This window comes from Leptinotarsa decemlineata, unplaced genomic scaffold (genome assembly GCF_025532065.1).
Source record: "Leptinotarsa decemlineata unplaced genomic scaffold, Ldec_3_MD MMD2_tig00001621_RagTag_RagTag, whole genome shotgun sequence".
NCBI classification, from domain to species: Eukaryota; Metazoa; Arthropoda; class Insecta; order Coleoptera; family Chrysomelidae; genus Leptinotarsa; species Leptinotarsa decemlineata.
The window spans coordinates 1,312,492-1,334,208 of record NW_027412566.1 but is presented as its reverse complement, the minus strand read 5'-3'; the positions used below and the strand labels follow the sequence as shown (position 1 = coordinate 1,334,208).

Sequence of the window (21,717 nt, the reverse complement as noted above, 5' to 3'; positions counted from 1 at the left end):
GAACTCATGTGAATGATATCCATAACGAATGTTTGGAATACAAACTGAGTAGAGAAAAGTATCTTTTGTATAATTCAGTATTCATATAAAAGTATTTGTTGCGAAAGATTTCTTTCTTTCGTTCAATTTAATGTTTATATGAAAGTATCTGTTTCAGGAGGGCTTTTTTCCAGTTTGTGTCTGAAAGTTGCTTCTTTGCATGATCTACACATCCATGTATAGCTTATTTTGAAATTGATTATTTTATTTCTTTCTTTGGAAGATTCTCACATTTTTTTGTATCAAGATGGAGTAGTAGAAATCCAAAAACTTCATCCATATGTTTCGAAAGGAAACACTTTTATATTACTTTTGAATAGAGTTACTTATAATTATTACTTACATAAATAAGGAGGAGCTTTATGATTTTTTTCAATTCAATTCAATTCAATTCAATTTTATTTTCAATTCGATATAACAAGATACTACATAAACAAACATCATTATAACAGTTATCCTTTATTATCCCAAGGGTTCTCCTAAGCAAAGCAGTCGAGGCGCTTGTTTTGTGCATCCCCTTGGAATGGAGTAAGAGGAATTTCGTATAAACTGCTCAGGTCATACCTGTCAAATCGTTTTCAATCGACATGGTGGAAAAATTCACTATCTCAGACAATTCCGGTAACTCAAGGAGTGCCTCAAGGTTCCATTTTAGGGCCAATTCTGTTTATCATCTACACAAACGATCTTCTCGAAAATATCAAGGTTTATGCATCAAGTGCATATGCAGATGATACAACTTTTCTAGTTAAAGGCAAAGATGAAGGTGACATAAGACAACAGACAGAGCAAGTTCTAGCCGAAGCAGATATTTGGTTTACGGCAAATATACTCCTGCTAAACAAAGAAAAAACTCAAAGGCTAATGATTTCAAGCAAAAACAATACAGAGGAAAAATCACTAAAATTCCTTGGAATACATCTGGACTCAAAACTAAATTGGAAGGTATAAATAAGCAAAATGAGTAAGAAGCTTAATTCAGCAATATATTGTATAAGGAGAATGAAAACAATTTCAACACATCAAGCGGCTAAAATAACCTATTTTTCAAACTTTCACAGCATAGCAACTTACGGAATCCTTTTGTGGGGCACAAGTTCAGATTCAAACAAAATATTTGTTCAGCAAAAAAAAGCCATCAGAGTTCTATGCGGACTTGCATATAGAGATAGCTGCAAAGAGGCTTTTCGTCAACAAAGAATCCTCACCATTCCCAGTGCATATATATATAGTTGTCTAAAATATGTTCACGCAAATCCAGAGATGTTCTCAAAAAATGTACTCAATCATTCTTATGATACCAGAAATAAAGATTTACTGCAAGTTCCTCTTCATCGATTGAAGAAAACACAGCAAGGATGCGATTATTGGGGCGCAAAATTATATAATAAAATTCCAGACTTTGCAAAAAAGAAACACTCGAATGAATTCTCCATCTGGCTGAAAAATGTCCTAATAGAAAAATGTTTCTATTCAATAGAAGATTTTATAAATGAATAATACATGTACTACATCTCTTGTAGGTTTACATGTGTATGATAATTTTGTATATATTTATTTATTTTATTTTGATCTGTGCATCTCTGTGTATATGTATTTTAATTTTAATTTTAATACTAAGGAAATAACGACGTTGTAATGTTTCATTTACAATGAATAAATTGATTGATTGATTGATTGATTGAATAATTTAGGACTTTCATTAGGTAAATAAAATGAATGGTAATTATATTGAAAAAATACAGATATCAAAGAAAATATACATTCTATCTAGTTGAATTCTTGTAGGATATGATAAAATTCACTCAATGAATAATTATTTTTCCTTTGGGATTATTTTTTTTTAAATTTTACTTTTTTTTTCTTCCTTGTTTCGCCTTCTCTAATTTATGATTCATGATCTGGTTAACTTTTTTTTTCTCTAATTTTACATTTCACTCTTCGGAGCGGTTGATGTGGTAAGGATCCATGTCTTTATTCATATTTATGTGGTTCGTTCATATAAACCTATATACATACACAAATTACACACGAACAGACATATAATATGTCAATCTTCATCCATATACACAACTGACTTTTAATCAACCATATATATTTTTCACTATTTTCACTAGCGATAGATAGTTAAGGTTGATGAATTGTTTTATACCAGTTTTATATTTGTTAAGTGAGAGGTTTTGTTTCAAACTGCGATCTAGTAAATTTAGGACCGAAATAGAAAATTATTCGTTGTGTATGAGTTTTTTTGAATTAAATTACTCTGATTATTATTATTATTATTATTAGTTGATATATTATGTATTTATTTATTCATTTTCTCTATTGTTTAGTAACAATAACATATGTATGTTATTGTTACTAAATCCGTAATCCGTATTTTTAGGTTTTGTATGGCGAAACAAGTGCTGTAGCACTTGTCGTTCATCGGCTATATTCAGTTTATTATATTGTGAGACACTTTTTTGTATTATGCAAATTGAATAAAGATTATTATTATTATTATTAATTGATTGACATCGATATTTATCTTTCCTTCAACTTCAACATTGGACACACCTCTATCATATTTCCTATCAGTGTCATTATCGTCGTCATCAAAAGGGCCATCATTGTCGCTTATTTCAGCTTCCATAAGAGACCGACATTTTGAATCGGCGATACGTTTTTCTTCCTCAGTCAAACGCTGGTAGCGTGTAGTATTATTATTCGGAACCATGTTCACATGATTGTGAACATGGTTCTGAATGGTGGCTGGTACCTGACTCAAATACACATCAACAGTTTTTTCCACAGCAACCCCTTTTTTATATATAAGGTCCACAGGGTCCTTGTACCTGCGTTTGAGTCAAAAATGGCTTAAAACAAAAGAAAAAATAAAACCGTTGATGTGGTTGAATCGTATTGAAACCTGTTTTAATAGATTCAGCATGTCGTTTTTATGGAATACATGTAGCGGCACGTTTCTAGCGCGTGATAACAAAACAGTTATGAGCTCACAAATATTGTAAAAGGTCCGTACGGACCTTCTCACTGATCGGAGGATTAATATAAAACCAGAATCGTAGTTACCATTTACGGAAAGGAAACAACAACTAGAGCACCAACTCAAGCACTGCAACCATAACCACATCGCCTGTATATTGATTGATGTTATATTGATAATGTCTTCCGCAGTAGTAGACGAAACTTCAGTCATGAAAATCGGCAGACATCTGCCAAAATAAACCCAGAAAATGTCTTTCACACAAAAACGGCCTGTTCCATTCCCAGTGATAAATCTTTCTCTCTCTCTCTCTTCGTGTTCACATTTGAATGTACACATCATCATGTCATCTAGGCTACATAAATATACAAAACTATTATTATTTCCCGCACTTATTCCAAACGACAATGTTCCCTTGTTATGGCAAGGGAAACTTATTTCCTGCCACCTAGTTTCATCAACACATCATTTGCTTAATAATTAGAAAACGATTTGGCCTACTACGTACAACGGGAAAATGACGGTTTGTGTGATCACACGAAGAGAAACCGCCTATCCTCGTTAAACGCCACTTTCCCCAGTAATTAGGGAGGGATAGCGTTTTATTTTCAAGAAAATGAAACTGTTTTGTTGGTTTAGGACTCCGAAGGGTATATTTATAAAGATATATTTGTATTTCGAATGAGGTCTCCTCGATGTTGGGTATATTCTTTGAAATGATTACAACTGTCTCGCGAAGAGAAACTACGAGACGATGGACAGTCAGAACAAATTTGATTACGTGGAATGTTCAAATAATAAGGTGAATATTCGCTGGACTACATACATTCGATTGAAAATGTTTATTTTTTATGTTGGTACACCGGTCTCGTACATATGTTCACATATACATCTGTTCAAACTGAAATTCCATAAAAGTAGGCAGTGAATGGGCTTGTTTCATGCTATGGAAAATGATACTAGTTTGCTTTTAGACAGATCGAGTTAGGGGTATATTATACTCATCAAGTATAATCGATCCCAAAATCTCTTTATATTTGTAGAAAAAAGGATAATTCGAAAAGCAAGAATTCAAATTGGCCGCGTGTCTGTTGACCAATAAACTTTATCGTGTCTAGAGCGGATTTGCCAAGTGTATTGGTTTTCAATATTCAGTCACAGATCTGTTGATCCAATTTGACAGACGCCATTTTTGTTGTTTTTTTCTTTTTTCTTAATATACTTTATTGTCTGAAGAATATATTCTTATTGACAAAGCCTTGTGCGAAATATAAATAACACACACATGAAATCACAAAAGTAAAATCACTAAAAGTAGGTTATAACATGAACTGAAAAGAGACATGTAAATAATAACAAACGTTCAGGATATAAGAACATGGTCAACAAAATGTAAATAAATCAATTTAAACTAAATTGAATGAAATGAAATCAATAAAATACCGTAGATATTGGAGTTAGTCTTCTCAATTAAAATTATCATCATAGAATTCTGCTAAGCTATAATAAGGTCTCCCAGAGAGCAAGTCTTTCAAAAGAGCTCTAAGGTCATTTATGGTTCTTATAGCTTGAGGAAGGTAATTGAACATTTTAAGACCATTGTAAATAATGGAATCTTTAACTAGCGACGAAGAAGGCAGCGGTAATTTAAAGCTGAATCTTTGCCTGGTTTGATACATTGGCGCGTCCAAATTGTTAAACAATACAGACAAGGCAGATTGTCTCGTATATAAATAGGGAGACCACAGATAGGATTTTGTTAGAGGCAAAAAGAGGTCGACAAGAGTCCCTAGGCTTGGCTTTGCATATGCATCGTATTGCACGTTTTTGTATTAGTAATACTGATTGAAGGCATGTGGTAGAACACACACCCCAAAAGCAAATACCATAACGGAGGTGTGGTTCAAAAAGGGAATGATAAACCATTCTAGCTTCTGCAGATCCGAGCTCAAATGCAGTTACTCGTATGGCATAACATCCAGAGGAGAGCTTCGATTTCAAAGTATCTACATGATTGTTGAATTTTAAACTATTGTCAATGAACAAGCCAAGGAATTTAGAAGCTGGTACGTTATCTATTTGAATATTATTTAGATGTACGGCTGGAATCTGGCAACGATAGGACACTACTTTTGTTTTTGATAAATTCAAGCTCAAGAGATTTGAGTCAAACCAGTCCTTCACTATCGTGATGTCATTCTCAATAACTTCATACAATGTATGGTTGTTAGGAGCATGCCATAAAATTGTAGTATCATCAGCAAATGAAGTGAATTTTCCTTGGATGTTTATAGACGATAGGTCATAAATGTAAATTAAAAATAAAAGTGGACCCAGTACCGAACCCTGTGGGACGCCGCAAGTAATTTTACCTTCATTTGAGTATGAAGTGGTTTTGACCATCTGGGTGCGATCTGCTAAGTATGACTCAAACCATTTAAGACTTATTCCAGTTATACCGTATCTACTGAGTTTCCGCAAAAGAATTTTATGATTCACACAATCAAATGCTTTGGCTATATCACAGAAGACGGCAGCTACTATTTCTTTGTCATTAATGTTGGAATAAACATTGTAAAGAAATGAAAATATGGCATCGGAAGTGTTTTTTTGTTTTTGGAAACCAAACTGGCACTCACTTATTATTTTGTTTCCATTCAGAAAGCACAGGAGTCTTGTTTTAACTAGTTTTTCTATCAATTTAGCCATTGCAGAGATTAGAGAAATTGGACGAAGACTTGATGGACCATTGATGTTTTCCCCCTTTGGCAGTGCTAACATTTTTATAGAGATTTCGTCTGAGCCTGTGGCGTTTTTGTTTTTAATGGAAAATAATGTTTCATGCAGTTCGGTAATATTTGTATCATATAATATAAAGGTATTCGTAACTTCGATATTCACATAGTCTAAGGGGTCACGGGCTGCTTTTATATTTTTCGTCAAGTCCTCCGCAATAGAGCAATAGCAGTCATTAAGTTCAGTAGGAGAAAACGGAATGTCTACAAATTTTTTGTGTCTCTTGCCAGTAAGTTCATTAATGATACACCAAGTTTCTTTTGATTTATTCGAAGCTTTATCCATTCTACTTTTATAATATTTGCTTTTTGCTAGTTTAACTACTTTTCTGTAAATGGTGCCATAGCGGAGGAAGTAATTAAGAAAAAATGGAGCAGATGTAAATTTTCTCAAATAATGTAATACCCTCATGTTTTTTGCCGAAACCCTAATACCTCTTGTCAACCAATTTTTGTTTTTGTGTCTAAAATTGATTTTTTGAACCGGAAAGCTTTTATGAAATAAAGTAATTTATTATAAAATTCAAGGTCAATTCGGTCAAGGTCAATTCGGTGTGAATACAACTGTTACAATTATCTAATTAAAGAACGTTTTTTTTGTAAAAGGTACGTCTCGGCGATGACCCAGTTTGCTGCATATTCCGTGTCATTAGTGTACATTCCGAAAAATATTTTTTCAGGTCATTTTTGAATTGATATGTTCATAACTGTATATTATTAAATAATGTATAAAATCATAGTTTAGGTAAATATTTTGTGATTTATCGACTTTGTGTACTGATTTTCGATATAGAACTCATTTCCAAACATGATTTTTCGTGTAGATTTCATTCCATGTGGGGAATTTTTCATTAATTGAAACGTTAACGAGTTCATATACACTTCCATGATTGGATTGATAATTATAGGCTCCGTAAATTATACGATTTGGCAATGTTGATTATTTCTATTGTTCCTATTGGTCAATCAAACAAGAAGCGGGAATATAGCCGTGACGTCACCACCCTATCACATTCGATTTATCATAATTAATTACGGGAAAACTACGGTACTTAGAGAGATGGAACGAAGTGCACTGTTTTTCAATTTAAAATTTCTATCAAGTGAACTATACAAAAAATCATGAAACAAGCCCATTCTACTATAATAATTAAACAAGAACATGGTTGTCGGGTTTTGATTGTATACAGGGCGTTCCAACAAAAACTTGACCACCCCTGTAAGTCAGAAACGGAAGTGTCGAAAATTTCAAAAGACACGTCAAATTTTATTTTCAAGGGAACTAATTCTGATATGGATATGATACCCGAAACTCCATTCCCTTGCGGTGAGCTTTTAACGTGTGATTCCTAACACAATATGTGTTGGGATATGTGTGGATTTTCATCAAGTAACGGCCAGTTCTATTCAGTCAATATTTTATGGCCACATTGTTTTGTTCTGAATACAAGTGTATTGAGGGAAACGTAATTTGGGAAAAATAATAATTTACTGTGAATGTCTGATAGTTTTCTCACCGAACTGTGTTCATTTGCTGAAAATTGTTGGTATCAAAATGTTGGTATCAAATGGAATGGAAATGGATGAAGTCTCAAATTAGTGATGAAAACCATTTCCCTCTCAAGCTCCTTACTGAATCTGATTTGTTTTTCAAAAAGACCATAATATGAGCTCGTTGTTTACTTTTTTGAAAGCTGTAAATATGTTAGATAAAATATAATTAAACATAAATATCTTCTACCGCTAATCGGTAGTAGATATGTATAATTATATTTTATCGCTTGGCTACCGACCGACCAGCTACCGCTGGTAGGAATCACGTGTTAGGAATCACACGTTAAAAGGTAAGACCTCGTTAATTATTAGCTCGCACAAGTTTCGACTTCTGAGGGTTGTCGTTCGTAGGGGTGCGACAGCTGGTTAACGGAAATAACAGAGTTCAAACAGATAAATAACGCCCCGCGGTTGATGCGGCTATTTTTGAAATGAAAAAAAAAATATTTGAGAAAATTAGTATATAAGAACTCTCGCTGAGTTTCTATTCGATTTTGATTAAACATTAGTCCTGTTTATAGTTACAATTCATGAATCGATGACGTAGCTTTCCACCTGAAATATGATATGATAGGCTGCTTGAAATTTCTATAATAATAATAATAATAATAATAATTCATTTATTGACTACGCTATAAGAAAAATTATTTGTAGCAAGTCAATTACAAGATATATGTGACAATCAAATCAGCTTATCAAAATAAATAAAAATATGAGATGAATATATACATACATACATATATACATGCACATATACAGACAGATGTAGAAAACAAATATGCGGACAGGATATTACACAAATAAGATAAAAATAAAAAAGTATAATAAAGAATTATTGTGTCAACATATAGTCGGTATCTGAAAATATTCGTTCACTGTGTAGAGACTGTGAGCTATTAAGAATTTTTTTACCTTGAATTTAAATTCGGCATAACTCAAATTTTTACAGTACTCTTGGCAAAAAATTATAAAGGTTCAAATTTAAACTGTTTCGAGATGAAGTCTCTAATCTAAATCTTTTATTTAGAAGGAAGGAACCATGCCTAGTATTATATGTATGGTTTGTGTCACATCTAGGATATGTATGGCAATTTTTGTGAATCTCCAGTAAACTCAAATGAAGGAACTCTTAATATGTTGAGTTTTTGAAAGTGATTTCGGCAAAAATCCCAAAGACCTAAACCGGCGACTATTCTTACAGCACGTTTCTGTAATGTCATGATTCGATGAGCATGTGTAGAGTTGCCCCATAACACAGTTCCATAAGATACATGAGAATGGAATAATGAAAAATATAAGTCTCCTTAGCAAAAATAGTTGACTAGATAGTTTTTTTGCTAGGCAGTCAATATGTCCACTTGAGGGACTGGTCTAAGGTTATACCTAAAAGTTTTACGGAGTCATGCTGATTCAATTTACTGCTCATAGTGAAGGTAATTTCCTGAGTTTTTGTCTCATTTCATGTTAGTTTATTTGGTATCAGCCACTTATTTATATTTGGCAAAATTGACAAGTTTTTTTCTTTCAAATTCATTAAATTTGAATCGGAATGATAAAATGTAGTATCGTCTGTGAATAAAATACCATTAATGTAATGAAGATGTTCAAATATATCATTAATGTAAATAATGAAAAGAAGTGGCCCCAGAACTGAACCTTGAGGTACACCACAAGTAATTTTCTGACTAGAGGATACTGTTGCACCATGAAAAACCGCGTAAACTCGTTGAGTTGAATATGATTCGAGAAATTTATAAACAATTCCTCTGACACCATAATATTCCAATTTCTGTAATAATACCTGATGCGAGATGCAGTCAAAAGCTTTACTTAGGTCACATAGAGTGCATATAGTGTGTTCACCTCTCTCAAAAGCATCGACCACATCGCTCACCAGTTTCGTTACGGCGTGGGTGGTAGATCGGTTCTGCCTAAATCCATACTGATTTTCATTCAGAAATTTATTTTCCTCAAAATATTTCGCCAGTCTCTTCTTGACGATAATCTCTATAAATTTTCCCAATTATAGGAATAATTGATATTGGACGATAGTTTTCTGGTGAGTTTACATTCCCGTTCTTGTGAATTGGGATAATTTTGGATTTTTTGAAGTTGTCAGGAAAAATTCCGTTAATGAAACATAGATTGCAAAGTGTTGAAATAGGTTCTGCAAAATTTGATTTCCTTCAATAAGGTACTGTTCATTCCATATACGTCACATACGTCAGATATGGCCTCAAGAACTGGATTAGGTGTAGTGGGGAAGAGAAAAAATTAATTAGAATATGATGGCCGTGATTTTAAAAAGTCAGTTCCTGAAGCTGTGGTTGCGTGTAGTTGTTTTATCACTATACCGGTGATAGTTGAAAAATATGAAACAAAATCATCTGCTGATAAATTGCAGGGTATTGAGACATTATTAATCATACCTCTCTCGAGATTAATCAGCCTCCAAGTATCCTTGGACTTATTTTCCAAATTTATAAGATAGGCATTATATGCGGATTTTTTGGCCTCTTCAAGTTTGAAATTATAGAAACGTTTGAATATTTCAAAGTTTTCCTTATCTTTGTTCAAATTTGAGACGTCACTAATTGTTTTAATGTTATTAAGGTATTTCTAATTTCTTTGAGTTCATCATTAAAAAAATTTACTGGTTGTTTTCTTTGATTATTTGAGACGCCTTTCAATGGAAAATCAATTTCAATAGGGTTTTTTATTGAGTCTGTAATAAAAAATGCGAGATTTTCAATATCAACTGAATTATGGAAAACACTCCAGTCCAATTCTTCAATATCTTTTTTAAATTTCGCCACCTCATACTTCGTTATTTTTCGAATACAAGTCTTGCCAGTTCTATGGTTAAAGGAAGAACCCAGTTTGATGAACTGATATTTGAAGACTGAAGACTAAATAGTGCCTGCTTCCAGTGTTCATGAAATGAATTTTTCTCTACCCTTCCTCTCGATAGAAAAACGCTAATCCATCAATAACAAGTACTCAACCTGATTACAAGCCTTTCGTGTTCTAGAACTACACAAACCATCCACAATAGTGGCTAATCAATTACCTACTCGAAAAAATTGAACGAAAAATATCGTAACTAATCAGAAGCGGACATCTCTGACCAATGATCCCATTTCGTGTCGGGAGATACTTCAAAACCACGATTGTCATTTTATTCCAATACAATCAGTAGTCCAGACTTATTTCAGAATTCCTCATAATTATTTTCTGTCACGACATCGTTAGCGACTGTAATGTTTACGATTCTGAAATTTTCACAGAACAAAGAAAATTTCATGACATAAGGCAGAATTGTCCACTGGGTTAACAATTAGAAAAGCTGAACAACTTGCAGAATATTCAATTTAGGATAGCAGGCAAGACGAAGTGACAATAATTTTGACTGCCACAGGGATATATTTCTGGACCTAGCAGTTGGGCTAAACATTCCGTAGGCTGACATAACACAAATTTTCTCAACAGAACTTCATGTTATCAACCAATATAGTTGCCTTCGAGGGCGACACAACAATTGAAGTGGTCATACAATTTGCTTGTTCCATTTTTATTGTGAAATTTGCCTATTGCCCCGAAATAGGCCTAATATTTTGAGACTAGTTCTTCATCGGCGCTGAAGTTTTCTCTAGCGAGCAATACTGTCTGTTTTATACGCAAATAACAAATATATCAAGAAATACTGAAACGATTTACCAAAATATTTTTCAGTCCCGGTCCGTCACGGCATCCCATCCGAATAATTGAATAAAAAACAAACGCAGTCATACACTAACGGAGACCAACTGGAGGCTAGCCTCCTCTAACGCTATAATTTCCGCAACTGATATTTTAAATCGGGACGTATGTCGCTGGTTGGTTCGTTCTCGCGGAGCTTGTGTTTTTTGAAGCAGTCGAAGGCTTGGCTCCCTTGCAACGTACGGCATTCTTTATTTCGGGTTGGTGGTTTATTCGTTATTCGTTCATGGGCGGTGCGTTTGAGGTTTGTTGATGCAGGATACAGTATGGTACGTACTACGTAGTGATTGTTTTTCAAAAGATGATGGGGTGTGTAAAGTTTTCTGGTTCGGAACAGTGTTCCATTCTTTTGAGAAGTAGCCTTTGCAATTTCAGCGACATGATTGTGCCAAGACATAGTGCTGTTAATTTTAACCCTCAACAAATTCATCGAAGCAGAAAGCTGAATTGTCTGTCTTGACATCATTATGTCTGGTTCGGAGATATTTATCTTTTTGGAGAAAACCGATACCTGAGTTTTGTGGCGTTGAATTGAACCTAGTTAGTTTCACCTCAAATCAAAATTACTTCTAGTTCCTCATCAGGATATGCAACCTCCTGCTACCGGTGAAGATGTGCATCCACAGCCGATGTCCTAAAATCCAAATAGAATGACCAGGCAAGTGTGCTGTCGTCAGCAGAACAATATATTAGATTTTTTTTTCCACTGAGTCAATATCCACTGTGTAGACACCTGATCTGTTATCCTTGTCTCTTGTTCTACCCAAGGAGTTACAAGTATCATATGCCATGTTATTATTTTGTTTATTTAATAGATTTTTTCATTTCATCTGATGTTTTTTCGGTATATGTGAGTATTTCAAAAGTACCAGTATTATACTTTATGTGAAGGTAAACTTGGTTAATAGCTTGTTTGAAACTTTTTTCATTAGGAATGTGATGGATTATATTCGGGTCCCCTGCAATTTTTTTTATCAGAATTAATTCCTCGTTTAAATTCAGCATGGACATTGCTATGTTAATTATTTTGTGGATCATACTGTGATAAGCTTCTATTTTACATTGTTGTGGGTGATTAGAATAGTTGTTTGTAGTTGTACGGGTTAATCTATGGTAAATTGTGAAATTGGTTTTTCAGTGAGTACTTCAATGTGATTTACAAATCATTAGCTGTAATTGAGGATAATACTGAGAAATTCATCGCCTAATTTATTTTAGATAAAACTGTTATTGAGAGTTATTGAAATAATTTCATTTTGCTAGGAAATATATTCAAAGATCAAAATTTGGCAACGTACCAGTCCATGATATTCTCAAAATTCGAAAATATCAACATGATTTCTCATTCAAAAATCGCTTAAGATCATTTAAGTACAATTAATGATGGTGAAACTGAGAGTAAACCCCGTAGAAACCCCTGTTCATACCAAATTCAGGCCAATACAAGGTACCATCCCTAGCATCTTCAGTAGGTTTTTGTAGGGGGTATATCGCGTATGTTTTTCAATAATCATCTCATAGAGATCGATGTTGATTGCAAGGTTTTTGTTGACCACTTTTGGAATGTGAAACGATTCCAAATTTATAAGCTTGTACCGCACATGTCGATTAAATGTTTTTGACTTTTGAGTATGTTCTTTGTTTGTCACATTCAGAATGAGTTAGTTTTCTTTCATAATATCAGTAGTGCTTCATTTGTTTCCTGCCTTTATAATTCCAACCTGTAACCAGTAAAATTGTCCTTTTCAATAAAACGAAAAGGTGCTAAAAACCCATCGGGCTTCAATTCCATCGGCAATAAAAATCTTGAATTGTCTGTATGCGAAAAACTCAACAACTGCGAAACAGATCTCATACAGTTTCATCGTACTGGGGTACTTCATACTCGATAGTAATGAGATTGCTGTAAGAGTCGTCCATCTCAACAAACTGATGTCGATGTTAGCACAATGATGTCCCTTGAATTGCAGAGGCTGCTTCTCGAAAGCATAGAACAATGTTCCGAACCAGATAACTGTACAAATCTCAGCAACTTTTGAAGCTTTATAAAGCTCAGATTAGACCTCTTTTGGAGTATTTCATCAGTTCGGACTTCCATTGTCTGATATAATATAAATTGATTTGAAATCCCTGAAAAAGATGAAAAGATTACCCAAAAATAACAATTTTATTAAAACAAAAGACTGAAATTACAAGGAAATGACATACAAGCTACAACCAGTAAATAAAAAATTGAAATATTAATGAAAGCTGAAAATTAAAAAATGTTATTAAAAATGAAAAATAAAAATAAAAATTAAAAGATTCCAAACCAAGTTACGTCACGACGTTTCGATTGTATCCACAATTGTCTTCGGGTGATAACTGGACATATTCCTCCGAGATCTGACTATTTATAGGTCATTCGGGTGCTTTCACCTTTCACCTATCCCCTCTTTCCTCTTCATTGGTTTTAGCGGGAGATGACCGTTCGGCGGGAGTTGGTCGTTTTTCGTTTGACAAGAGGTTTCCATATGTCACGTATCTCTACGCTAGCTCAACTAAATGCGTTGTTGGACAACATACACGCGGCTTCCTTGAATTTTCTCCTAAACCAGTGTTCCTCTTTGCGGATGATTTCAGCTTGAGCCCATTTGATATTATGTTGATGAGTCCAAACATGCTCTGCTATTCCGGATTTGCTGGTTTCTCCTCGCTGTGTGTGTTTCTTGTGCTCAGCAATGCGAACTTTCAATGGCCTCTTAGTTTCACCAATGTAGGATTCTCCGCACTCGCAGGGTATCCGATAAATGCAATTCTTGGAATCGCAGTCCGCGTTTGGTGGCTTGGTTTTTGTGAGCTGCTACAGATAGTGTTCCCAGATCTGAAGCAGGTTGTGATGTTATACTTGGACCCAATCCTTCTTATCCTTTCCGATAATCCTCTGATGTAGGGAAGTACAAGAACTGATTGTGGCGGCTTCTCTTCCTTGTAGAGCTTTTGCTGTCTTCTAGCTAAAGCCTGTTCTACCACCACTCTGGAGTAACCATTTCGTTGAAGGTCATTTTTGATGATACTCATTTCTTTTTCGAGACCTTCCTTTTTATTACAGAGCTCGAAAGCACGGTCTAGTAATGTCTCGATGATTTCTCTCTTAGTCGATTGATGGTGGTCGAATTTCTGGTTCAAATACTATCATGTGTGAGTGGGCTTTCGATATACAGATGTTCCCCATTGAGTGTCGGTCCTCTTCACCAATACGTCTATGAAAGGCAATTCGCTGTGGACTTCCTTTTCCATTGTGAAAGTGATGGAACTACTTACGTTGTTGATGTGCTTCAGGAAAATGTCTAGTTCTGAATTCCCGTGGTTCCATATTATAGAGGTGTCGTCTACGTATCTCAACCAGACTCGGAGCTTTTTGTGGGCTTCTTCAATGACCAGAGTTTTAATATATATATATATATATATATATATATATATATATATATATATATATATATATATATATATATATATTAGCAATAATCGGTGAAAGTGGCGATCCCATTGGCAGTCCCTCATCTTGCGCAAAAAATTCGTCCTTCAGTTGGAAGTAGCAGTTTCGTACACAGCATCCTAGTAATTCCATGATTACTTGTATCGGTAAGTTTGTTCTATTTTCCAGGTCCTCATCTTCGGATAGCTTCTTCTGTATGATTTGAAGTGCTTTTTCGACAGAAACGTTGGTGTAGAGGCTTTCCACGTCGAAACTGATCAGTTGATCCTGTTCATTGACTTCGATTTCCCCTAGTAGTTCAACGAAATGTCTTGAATTTTTCACAAAAAATTATGTTTTACCTTGCAATAGTTTAATTATTGGTAATAAAAACCTGGACAAGTTCTGAGTGGCTGAATCTCTGGAGCTAATGATCGGTCTGAGCGGAACATCCTTTTTGTGGATTATGGGTAGTCCATACAAGTGAGGTGGCTTACTGTGGTGTGGTGTTAGCGATGATCGCTCTCTTTCCAAAACATAGACTTGGTATTTTTTTCCTTATTGTTCACATGCATACCCTGAAGCTGCTGGATCTCATCCAGAAGAGAGCCATCCACCTGATTGGAGACGCGAACATTACTTGCAACCTCGATAGTCTAGATACTTTCACGGGAGGTGTTCAAGTGACTTGGCACATTTGATTCCACCAAAAGCAGTTAATATCAGAAATACGCGACAGACTGTGGCTGCTCATCGTTTTGAGGTTCAACTCAGTAAACCCCGAACTTCACTGCTGAAGAACTCTTCCATTTGGAGAACGGAGTTTATGTGGAATACTTTTTCTGAGAAAGTCTTTCCAAATGAATTTACTCTCCACCGATTCAAATCCAATGTGAATCACTATTTTCGCACAGGCACCGCTCTTAGAGCGCCTCAAGGATTTTCCTGTACACAATGCGGCAAAGCTGGATAACACAATCCCAACAGAGTTTATAGAAAGCTCCATGAGAAACTTCAAGAAAAGTTTAAAAGACATGTTTCTCACTCGACATATAACTCACATAATGTGTTTTTCTCATCTTCACTCGTTAATTGTAGTCAATTGACTTTTTTATATCTGATTAGATAATTTAGGAAACACTTGCTACATGAACAGCATTTTACAAGTGTTGTTCATAACGAAGAATTTCAAGAACGGGGTTTCAATGATGAACGAGAACGATAATGTTTCCTACTTCCTACTTCCTTCTGCTGTCGTCAGGCCCGTATTAGGAATCATACGTTGAAAGGTAAGACCACGTTATTCCTTAGCTCGCAGCTTAGAGACAGATTTTGAACAGATTTTTTTCATTCACCAAACTCAAACACCTGTCCATGCAGCTGCAGCAACCGATTTCCTGGAGTCTTTGAAGTCCACTCGTTCCAGAATCTTCTTGTTGAATACTCTTCGTGAGCAAAAAAATTGCAGAATCAATACTCCTTACCGCTCTAGATCGTCTTGTGTTTGTGAATCTTTTGCTGGAAAAATCCTCTATTGTTTACTTTGTAATAAATGTTAAAGATATAGCAAAAACGTATGTGAATTTCTGAAACTTCAACTAGCGTTTCCTAATATGACTAATAACCAGTCCGTGCAAAGCTCATTGTTAAATCATCTGAAAATGGAGCTTTTAACAGGTGATGATCGACTGTATTGCCAAACATGCGCCAAACTAACTGACCGTTATAAGAAAACAAGTATAGCTGAGGCACCAGTCAATCTAATAATAACACTGATGATCTTCAAACATGACTCAACCTCTGACGGAAGCATCAAACTCTCACGAAGATTTGAAATAGATGAACACTTCAATCTACCAGACCACTATTATAATCTTCATGCAGTCATTGTTCACTGTGGTTCCAGCGTTGAATCTGGTCATTATTACGCATTGGTCAAAGACGAAACGGACTGGTTTAAGTTTGACGATAGTCGTGTCACGAAGTGTTCTGGCGATGTATTGAATTTATTGGAGCCTCTGGAGACACCCTATATTTTGTTTTATGAGAGAGAGAGGACATTGGCAGATCAAGATCTTCAGATTATGTGGTGTTTCATTTTTTTCCGTTTCCTGCAGCTGAAAAAGCAAATGCGCCAATGGAATCAATGAAGTCGCCCCGGAGCGCCAACTAATTTTTGTTGTTGGTCTATAATTTCATGATTTGTATTGTTGAACAATTCTGAAAAACTATTTGGGTTAGACTACTGAAAATGCTATCTTGGTCAGCGAAACGCTCGTCAAGAGACAGTATTTTTGAATTTTGATGGGTATATTTTTCACAAGAGATTAATTTTCACATGACCTACACATTTTTGTGAACGATAGGAAGTGAAAATCGATCGTTCGACCTTGTAGCATTTCAATTTAAAATAACATAAAAATGAAATGCTATTTGTTTTCTCTTCTTGATATGTGAACTATTGAAAACCATGAGATAAAATACAATAGCATAAAATTTATAGCTTTGTTTGTAAATTGATAGTGTCACTATGTTTTCCTTGATGAATCTACTTACCAGTAGTACAGTGTTGTGATAACCTGAAATAAGACCAAAATTCATTTATCAATTCTTCAATTAAATGATATTCTAGAGCTTACCTGTTGTCTCCTTTAAGTACACATAAAATAAAGAAATAGTTTTATAATTCAATCCTAATTACCTTCATTCGATGAATTTGTTCAGTGCTATACTATCTCACTCACCTGATGTATTATACCATGTATATAATTGTTCATTTCTTTCTATTGTTGTGATAATCGTAACATTTGATGTTCATGATCTTACTGAATCTCAAGTAATCTTTCCGGAGAGGTGTTCATTGTTTACATTTGAGTCACAGACCACTATTATAATCTTCAAGGTTGACCCAATCTAGTTAACATTTCTACACCGTCCTCTGCTCTTGCGTCAGTTGAAATCATCCAATCCCGTTCATCCAATGTTCATGGTGCGACCTTTAATTGTTTATAACCTTGTACTCATTCTGTACTCATTCTGACATGTATTGAAGAGAGATGGATATTACACTTCTGTACGTTGAGCAAAGTTTCAACTGAAGCCGAAGGTTTTAGAGTTAGAGTTAGTTTTTGTCCAACGAAAAAAGTTTTGAAGATTACCATTTTTATGAAATTGTGGAAAAATGAAAAGTCGTGCAGTATCTGTTGAGAGGTTCAGACCTCATATTAATCTGCTCTATTTTTGGTGTTTGATGGTATGTCTATCAGGTACAGGCAGTATTCCATCCGTTTATTTGTTTGAAGACCTATCTTGGTTTGAAATCCCTCTGGAGTCAAGAGGTATGTAAAAAAACTGTTTTAAGAAAAACCGTTCTATATCGGAACGACAATTTCAAATTCCTTCCGTTTATGCAAAATAATAAACATGAAATGGGTAGTAAAATGTACCTATTTCACAGGGTCTTTGTTTTGGAACGTACTTTTGGAGCTTCCTGTTTCCCAAGTTTCCATTTTTTCTCAATGCGAAAGGCAGCAGATTTTGATGGATCATCGTTTTGCTGAACACCCCTCAGTCGCTGAAATGCTCAGTTGCTGAGCCCATTTGGTTTTGAGACCATATGTTGACGTGTCCAGTTCATTTTGATCATTCCTGATTCTATATTTTCGTCTGAGTTTCCATTCAGATGAACGAAAAAGATTATATCCACTTGAATGTCACCACTACTTTGTGAAGATTATTGAGGTCAGTTTCACCTAGTTTTAAGTATGTTCTGAAGTTATTTTATATATAAGTATCATCTGATTGAAAATTATCATTATTCTATTTTAATTATATTACATTAATAATATAAACCGGTTGAAAATCGAACAATTTGGAGACTGATCAGTATAAAAAAAATTTATATTTACTTTGTTATTCATTGTATATACTCATCTAATTGTATATCATGTATTTGGGTTATTATTAAAATTCAATTGGGTATTTTAAACTTTTATTTCATTACTCTCTGTCAATACTCAAAAGGTTTCTGAGTTCCACAACACCAAAAACTTCAGTGGCCCTCCGTGGCAATTGACCATCAAAAAAATAAAAGGTAACGTAGTAATAATAATAAAATCGTTTTATGTAGTTTGAACCCATGACCCAATGCCGCCAGACGAAGAACTGCGGTTAGCTTGTGCAGTTGTATGAAAAAAAATTATACGCTACAACCTTGCAGTTCAAACCACCGATTCGCACAGCGTTCGATTGACTGAGTGAAACTGACAACCTACGTCAACCCGCCACGCTACCGTCCTAGAGTCAAGAGAGAAATCAGGTTTCACTTATATCCATAATGCATTTGAAAATTCCGTGCCAGTGATAGAAATAAAAGTCAGTATGAATAACTTTTATCTGGAAGATTCAAGGGTATTGTTTTCATATCAACTCCATCCCCTAATTCCCAGGGCTTCAGTCGAATTGAAACCGACCTTTCCCACTCTCCCTTTCCTTGTTTGGATAGGGAACGAAATGATGGATTCAATTTATATCAGAATCCAATTAATCTGTTCTCAAAGCGTATGCTTAATCTGGGGGTGGAGGATTATGAGTATAATATTTTGCGGACATTATGTGTACTATAAACTTCTTCTCCGGGGAGAAGGCTATCCTACAGATTCTTTCAGGGATTTCAAATCAATTTATATTACGATTATATTAGACAACGGAAGTCTGAACTGATGAAAAAAAGAACAGACCTTGGAACTCGACAAGTTCTGTTGATCGTTCAAATAGTGGGGCATCTGCTTTTTGACCTCTTTGACCTTCCCAATACGTTTTAAACCACCAAAAAGCGTATGGAAGCTGAAGCCCAGTTTTTTCGCAATTTCACGCATCATTTGTGATGGGTCAGTCTTCAACAGGGTCCTCATATCCTTGTGCTGGATAACTGTAGGTCGACCACTCCGTAGCTTATCTTCGAGGCTAAAATCTCCGAAACGAAATTCCGCAAACCAATGTCGAACAGTGCGTTCATAAACACTATCAATGCCTGGTTAATTCAGAACAAAAATGCCCTAAACTCGAGCTTCACGATACTCCGAAGTTGTAGGTAGATTTGAGGCCTTCAAACGGAAAATACAGTTTTTTGTCAAGGACGTTTTTGACAGGAGTTTTACTAAGCTTTTAGAAACACCAAGGTCTTGATAGATGTTTGGGAAAAGTGAAGAAGTCAATTTGACAAAAAGCTTTCCATATACCTGTATAAATGATGTAAATCTGCACTTTACTATCAAAATCTTCAGAGACACATTGCAAGAGACATGCAAGATGGATTGCAAAAGGAAATTATTCAGAAAGAAGATTTGTTGAGGACTCTGGTGGAGACTGACCCATCACAAACGGTCCGTGGGATAGCAGAATAACTGATCGTCAGCTCCCATGCACTTCTTGATTATTCAAAACGTATTGGAAGAGTCAAAAAGCTCAAAAAGTGGGTGCTCTATGATCTGAACGATCGACAAAAAATGTAACGTTCTGAAGTCTATTGTTTAATTGAATAGAACTGACCGATACTTGATGAAAATCCCAATTCAAAAAACTAATCAATAGAGTTTATTCTATGATTTTCACTATAAGGGTTTTACAAAAAACCGCGACACGTGTTTCGCTATACAATAGCTTCTTCAAGCATAACTGAGAGTTACTTCTAAATTACAACCTTATTTACTATAACCTAGTACCTATCCGTTTTATATAGGTCAAACTGGAAGAACGTTCAAAACCCGCATAAAGGAACACAAATATAGTTTTCAGAACGGAAAAATTACACACATGCCAGTCATCTAATCTCAGAGGGACATGAACTCAACCATGAATACAAACCCCTACATTTCCAGAAGAAAGGTTTGAAACTTAACCTGTTGGAGAATATGGAAATGAACAAATTCAAATACTCCTGATACCTGACTTTTTCAGGTATATTTTTTCAGGTAGATTTATTACTTAGGTAGACGAATAGATACTAGGTTATAGTATATTAGGTTGTAATTCAGAACTAACTCTCAGTTATGCTTGAAGAAGCTATTGTATAGCGAAACACGTGTCGCGGTTTTTGTAAAACCCTTATAGTGAAAATCGTAGAATAAACTGTATTGATTAGTGTTTTAAGTCCGTTCTTATTTGCTTTCGCGCAACCAGAACGATAATTTTTTGGATCGGATCGTTACATATGAAGAAAAGTGGATTATGTACGACAACAGGATACCTCCCAAAAGCGGAAATCCACCAAGAAAAGGCCATGGTTACTGTATAACTTTCTGCGAAACCACAGTGAGAAAATCGACAAAATTACCAAAAATTGAATCCCGATCACGGAATTTTCATGCTGACGAAATCAAACACTTGTGTTACATTGCAAATGCGAACTGATACAAATGGGGATCCTTTTGATTGAATTGAACGAGTATTCACTATATTACAGTCCACAGTAGACTCACACAAACGGGCAAAACTGTTGAAAGAGCATGATATGTTATATCTATTAATTATCTATCAATGCCAAATGAGGCCTTATAATACTGCAGAATTGCTTTCATTTCTGCCTAGAAAACAGATTCGTATGTCAATCTGGTAGCTATGAAGTGGAAACTTTTCGGTGCCGTTGGAAAATTATCAAAAGGTAATTTTCTGGAGGTATAGTACTTCAAAAACGATGTTGATGATAATTCAAAAAACATAATGCCTATCGGTGGTTTCATAGTGAATTCATTAATCTATCAACCTGTGAGAGAAATTCTGTATTTTTTTTATAATTGAGGTACTCTTGGACTACATATTATGAATAATATACTGCTAGTTATAGCAGTTTATCTGTTGCATTCAATGCATGAATAATTTCCATCAACAAGCTCATTTTTCGAAATTGTTTTTGTTTTTTCAAAGTCAGTGCTCTGCTTTTGTTCTGATTCGCTGAACATCGTCATGAAATTTACATATTTCGGCATTTCCAAATATCTTCGTAGTTCAATGAACAATTATTTTCGCTATAAAAGTCTTGAAAAGCATTCATATATGCATTTTTTCAGGTACTGCAAGTGAGTGGTAACCAGTGGAACTCCAATCAACATGTTATTCACTCTCAGGTG

At 34.9% G+C, this 21,717-nt stretch overlaps 2 protein-coding genes across 3 annotated transcripts in view; one reads left to right on the top strand and one right to left on the bottom strand.

Annotated features, from left to right (window-relative positions):
• The window catches only part of Ten-a (Teneurin-a transmembrane protein), a 928,723-nt gene that overhangs the window by 807,767 nt on the left and 99,239 nt on the right, over positions 1–21,717 (bottom strand). The window lies entirely within an intron of this gene.
• The window catches only part of LOC111513795 (scoloptoxin SSD14), a 79,002-nt gene that overhangs the window by 23,339 nt on the left and 33,946 nt on the right, over positions 1–21,717 (top strand). Inside the window, exon 2 of the mRNA XM_074176157.1 lies at positions 21,658–21,714. Coding sequence (XP_074032258.1) covers positions 21,698–21,714 — 17 coding nt within the window. The 5' untranslated portion in view covers positions 21,658–21,697. The remainder of the gene's footprint in view (positions 1–21,657; positions 21,715–21,717) is intronic.